The sequence below is a fragment of the Fukomys damarensis genome, unplaced genomic scaffold (assembly GCF_012274545.1).
Source record: "Fukomys damarensis isolate Sample0158 unplaced genomic scaffold, DMR_v1.0_HiC HiC_scaffold_20, whole genome shotgun sequence".
Taxonomy (NCBI): Eukaryota; Metazoa; Chordata; class Mammalia; order Rodentia; family Bathyergidae; genus Fukomys; species Fukomys damarensis.
The window spans coordinates 7,723,081-7,728,616 of NW_022900932.1; the positions used below are offsets into that span (position 1 = coordinate 7,723,081).

The 5,536-nt window shown below is 54.8% G+C and overlaps 1 protein-coding gene across 3 annotated transcripts in view; it reads right to left on the reverse strand.

Annotated features, from left to right (window-relative positions):
• The window catches only part of Treml4 (triggering receptor expressed on myeloid cells like 4), a 12,087-nt gene extending 7,279 nt beyond the window's left edge, over positions 1 to 4,808 (reverse strand). For 2 of the 3 annotated variants that reach the window (XM_019208476.2, XM_033766434.1), the window contains exons 1-4: positions 4,544 to 4,808; positions 2,896 to 2,977; positions 2,383 to 2,724; positions 1,057 to 1,107 (exon numbers count right to left, since the gene is read on the reverse strand). In XM_019208476.2, the coding sequence (XP_019064021.1) occupies positions 1,073 to 1,107; positions 2,383 to 2,724; positions 2,896 to 2,956 (438 nt within the window). In that variant the 5' untranslated portion in view covers positions 2,957 to 2,977; positions 4,544 to 4,808 and the 3' untranslated portion in view covers positions 1,057 to 1,072. Of the gene's footprint in view, positions 1 to 1,056; positions 1,108 to 2,382; positions 2,725 to 2,895; positions 2,978 to 4,369 lie in introns of all 3 variants that reach the window. The other variant, XM_019208477.2, reaches the window with a different exon arrangement.
• Between the last annotated feature and the right edge of the window lie 728 nt (positions 4,809 to 5,536).

The window sequence follows — 5,536 nt, forward strand, 5'->3', positions numbered from 1 at the left end:
GATTGAACTCAGGACCTTGAGCTTTTGGGGCAGTCGTTGGCACCACTGAGCTAAATCCCTGGCCCTGTCTTATTTTACTGATGACAAAACTGAGCCACAGAGAGGCCAAGTAACTTTCCTAAAAGTCACTCAGCCAGAGTAGTACACTCGGACTCGAACCTAGTGAACTGGATCCAGCCTCCCTGTTACTCCAGCCTCTCAGCCGACACCCCTTCTCCAGGCAGCTGCTCTGCCGGGGCCCAGAAACAAAAAAAAAAAAAAAAAAAAAAAAAAGAATTAAAGTAAAAATAGATAGTGATCTGGGATTTTGACCAAGAATAAACTCATGGAATGCAGCCCCTTCCCTAAGAAAGAGAGTAACGGCCCCTCCAGGAATTTAAAAGCAGAATAACCAGTTTTTCCGTAAAATCACAGTTTCCTTTAAACCCTGCATGGGAGGGGTGGGGGCTGGACTGGGTCAGACGCCTGAGTTTTAATTGGTCATTTGAGCCACCTGCAATTGATGAATATTTAACAATTGAGCAACACCTGTGCTGTGCTTAGCTATAAGAAATTCTGGGTCCACATAGCCAGCCACTCGGGACCCCTCCTGGAAATCCAGAAGATACTCATCTTCGTCTTTTCAATTAAACTCTCCTAACCATCTCCTTCTGGTGCACGAGTTCATTCTTTTATGTTGTGCGATCATAAGCTCACTTTTGTACAAAACGAACTGTTTCGTGTTTTGGAGGTATCCCCAAGACAGGAGATTAATATGAGCTGAGCCCAAACTGGAGCGTTTTATTGCCTCTATCTTGCAGTATATTCTGGTTAACTGTGATTCCATTTAGGAGAGAGAGATTTTTGCTCTCCTGTAGGAACGTGGCCAGCTTCAGGATGGGATCAGAGAAAGCACCTTTATCTCCCTGAGCCTTATGCCCTGATGTGCTTCCCACAGCCCCAGCCCGGGGACGCCCACCCCACCACAGGCCTCCCTGGTCTCTCCTTCCCTGACTGAGGTCCCCCAGGTTGTCTGGCCATCCCTCTCTCCTCCCCTGCTTGAGACCCCGGACCTACCTGTGGTCACCGAGGGTCAGGCGGTGGTCCATGTGTGAGCGGTGGACTGGGCTAAAGAGAGAAGAGCGTAGGTGATAGTGCAGGCCCCAGCAGGAGAGGGAGGTCTGGCCCCAAAGCTGAAGGGCTCACAGGGGCCAGAGCTGGTCCCTTAGGGACCTGAGCCTTGGGTCTGCACCCTGGAGCTGTGGGTGTCCCTGTGCAAGGAGAGTTGGCAGGAGACTCCCTGTTTCTTGTTACTTCCGGTAACGTAATGACCTCCCATGCCTCTGTGTATCACAAATGACAGATTTCACCCTTTTGTGCCCTTCGCTGTTCCATTGTGTATAAGGACTGCATTTGTCACTTTTCATCGGTTGGTGGACACTGAGATCGTCCTCTCTGGGCCACTATGAATCGTGCCGCAGTAAACATGGAGTCAGGTGTCTCTTCCACAGACTGGTTTCACTTCCTTCAGACACACCCCAGAAGCGTTATTAGAGCACAGGGCGATTCTGTTTAGTTTTTTGAGGAACTCCCACACTGTTTTCTGCCCTGGCAGTGCTAATTTGCATTCCCATGAGCCGGCCTACAAAGGTCCCTTTCTCCAGGTGCCCCCAGCCCCTGCTCTCCTCTGGCTTTTTGACGACGGCCGTTCCCATGTGTGCCATGAGACCTCATTGAGGTTTGAATTTGCATTTCCCTGATGATTGGTGATGCTACGTGTTATTCCACGTATTTGTTGGCCACTTGTATGTTTTGGGGGGCATCTGTTTCAGTTGGGCCTGAGATCTTTATAACTGCTGAAGTTAAATCTGGCCCTGGGTCCAGAGGAGAAGGGTCCCCAAGCTGGGGGGTAGGGAGGGGCAGGTCTGGGGCGCGCAGGTCTTCCGGGGAAGGCCCATCACATGGGAACATGGCCAGCTTCAGGATGGGATCAGAGAGAGCACCTTTATCTCCCTGAGTCTTAGGCCCTGACGTGCTTCCCACAGCACCAGCCCCGGGACGTCCACCCCACCACAGGCCTCCCTGGTCTCTCCTTCCCCAACACTGAGATCCCCCAAGCAGCCTGGTCGTCCCTCTCTCCTCTCCCACTTGAGACTCCAGACCTACCTGTGGTCACGGAGGGCAAGACTCCTGTCCCCAAGCCTTGAGTATGTCACCCCCAAGTTGGGGCCAGGGCTGGCAGGTGGGGCAAAAGTGAGAACCCAGTCTCTGAGCCCGGGCTCCTCTCTGCCCCTGGACCCAAGCAGAAGGCCTGGCAGGATTCAGGTGGTGGAGCCACGGGCCAGGGATGAGTGAGCCCTGCCTGGGTCCCTCTGATAGGGGCATTTCCCAAGGAAGGCTCACCTGGAGACACCACCAGGGTGACGTTTCGGAGAACAAAGATCGTGTTTGTGGAGGTGTTGTATTTTCCACACCAGTAGGGTCCCGAGTCGTCCTCCCTCAGGTCAGTTGTGCTGATGACGAACAAACCAGCGTGGGGATCGTCCCAGATTGTGTGCCTCGGCTCCTCCACGATTGTCCGGGGCTGGGAGGTGGTGACCACCCTGGTGCACCTCTCCACTTCCGTCTGGCGACACCAACTTTTCCTCACGTAGGGCCCCGTCTGGGGTTTGTACTGGCACCACACGGACAGCGTCTGTCCCACCACGGCATGTAGCTCCTCGGGCACCACTGACAGCCCAGAACCTGGATGACAAGTCCTCCCTCGGTCACAGCCCTGTCCGGGCCACCACTCCCAGCCCTGGGAAAAGCGGAGAGGGAGCGACTTCTGATGCCACCGCCGGATGTGGCCCCCAAAGCCCGTCCCTGGGCACAGCTGCTCCCCACCCACCCTCAGCCTGGGCCCTTCTGTTTCACCTGAGGCCAGGAGCACCAGCAGCACAGGGGGCAGCATCAGCTGGGAGCCCCTCCAGATCATGGCACGCCAAGTTGCTTCTGCCTGTGAGGGAAAGGAAAAAGGGAAGCCCTCTGGGCAGAGGGAACCAGGCAAAGGGCCCCATTCTTCCGGCTGTCACCAACTCTGGGCCAGCAGAACCCAGAAAGGTCAATGCTGTACATGAGTGGGGAAGTGGTTGGCCTGGGAAGGTGGGAACACTGCGTACAGGGGAGAGGTGGCAGCCAGGCCCGGGTTGGGGGCACCAGCCGCAGGGTCTCTCCGGCCCTCCACACCTCAGCCTCATTGCTAAGCGCCCTTTGGCCCGACGTCTGCCTGTCTCTGCTTCCCTTTACCCCATCCAGCTACCTCACTGGGGCTGGGGGCTGGGGGCTGGAGAATACTGGGGACGAAGCTGCAGTAAAGTAAGAGATCGCTCCTCTATTCCCTCTCCACGCTCTCCTTAGGAGAGGCCAGGGCTCCGAGGCACAGCCAGAGTCCTTGTCACGGTCCTGGCACAAGTCAGGGACCTCCCTCCCAGGTGCACCGGGGTGTCATGAGTTTTCACCCTGGGGAGTTCTGGGGAGGGAGGGTGAACTTCAGCGACAGGAGCTAAGGGTAATCCCTGGGGGCCAGAGGAGCCCGGGCAGGAAGCACACCATGCAGGGATTAACAGCGGGGAAGCAGGAGAGGACAGAGCAGCTAGGGCCAAGAAAGAAGGCAGGGGGCTCCAGACTGGGCCTGTTGGATGAATACAGAAATGAGTGAAAAGGTAAAAACCCCAGTTACATTACAATGTGTGTAACAAATGTGTGAAGGGAGCCAGGCGTGGTGCTGCACACCTATAATCCCAGCCCTTGGGAGGCTGAGGCAGGAGGATTGCCAAGAGTTCAAGGCCAGCCTAGGCTACAAGGCCTTTTCTCAAAATTTTTTTTAAAAAAAGTGAACGAGAAAAAAGGCCAAAGTTGGAACAATACAGTGCCAATATATAGAGGGCCTGTCCATCCCAAAACATAAATATTCATGAGTCCATATGAATGTAAATGAATATTCAAGTAAACAAATGGCTGGAGCAGAAGAGGGAAATTTCCCATGCATAAGGGCTCCGCTATGCCTGAGCTGCGTGCTGGTGTCCCCCTAATCCTACTGGGAGGCTGAATCCCACAAGTGAGGGTCGGAGCGTGGGGCTGTTTGGAAGTTCATTAAGTCTCAAAGGCTCCTCTCTCAGGGGTAGGATAGGTGCCACTGAAGGGTGTGAGTTTTTCCCTCTGACACGGAGGAACGGTTTCTCCCCTCCACCATAAGACCAGGGAGAATCCTCTGTAGCCCGTTGGGAACCGGCCAAACTGCAGGAGGTGAGCAGGGGCAGCGGGCGAGCGCAGCTTCCTCTGTGTTTCCAGCCCTGGCCTTGCTGCCCCGAGCTCTACCCCCTCAGGTCAGGAGGCACTGGATTCTCACAGGAGAGCAGACCCCAGAGAGTCACGAGTGGGAGAGATCTAGGCTGCGCGCTTCTTTGAATCATCCAGAGCCATCACATCCTCGACCTGGCCTCCGCCCCAGCTCCACCCCAAGTGTGGAAAATTTGTCTTCCAGGAACCCGGTTCTGGTGCCAAACAGCTTGGGGACTGCTACCCTCAAGGTGGTGGTTCAGAGGCTGGTGCCCACTCGGGTGGCTGTGTCTGTTGGCAGCGTGGAACCTTCGGATGGGGTGGAGTGGGGGTCCCCAGGGTAAGGAGGCACGCCCTGGAAGGACTCAGACCGTCTCTCTCTGACTTCCGGTCTGAGGACGCGGTACCCCCGCCATGCCTCCCTGACATGGAGACACCATCGGCCTCCGATCTTGCACCAGGTGATGCTGCCACCGCACACCTGCTCTTTCCCCACTCACCCCAAATACGGCCACAGACTGGCACCCCAAAGTAGGCCACTTTGGCATAGGGGGTTATGTTGAGCTCAAAACAAGCGAGAACCAACAGAGGAGGACGTTTCCTGTCCTCTCCTTCTCTGCCTCCGAGGCTGGGCATACAATCTCCCTTTTCAAGGTGACTGCCGATACCAGGAAGAGAGAAGCACTCACGTGTGGGATGGGAGCTGACACCAGGGTAAGTTTACATAAACAGACTTCACTAGAATAACTTTTACTTTCTGTTCATCTCCTCACGTCTTTCCCAGTCACTTCCCAAAACTGAGGGTCCCTCAAAGCCCAAAGCCCTTTGCCTTGTTCACTTGGTCTCTACACCCCCAGAGTCGGTGTCTTTGAGTTGCACCTCTTTCTGTGAACTTCCATGCACTTGAGAATTAATGAAAGCGGATGCCTTTTCTCCTGTTGATGAGTCCGTTGATATAGTTTAATTCCCAAGCCCTCCAGCCCCAACCTCTCCCCATTATCCACCCAAAATACCCAAATTTCTCAGGCCCAACATCAAGGCAATGGTGGCAGAGATTCAGACGAAAAGGACGAAAGGGCTGAGGCACCGAGCTATAAACTTTGAGAAAGAAAACTTGAAAATCAGCCCTGTGACTTTCTGGTAAAGACCAGCATCTGCTTTAATTAAATGGAACTGAAAGTTTTGTGAGCTGCGCAGACGTCTTGGAAGCCGCTGCACCCTGCGCGGGTTCCCAGGG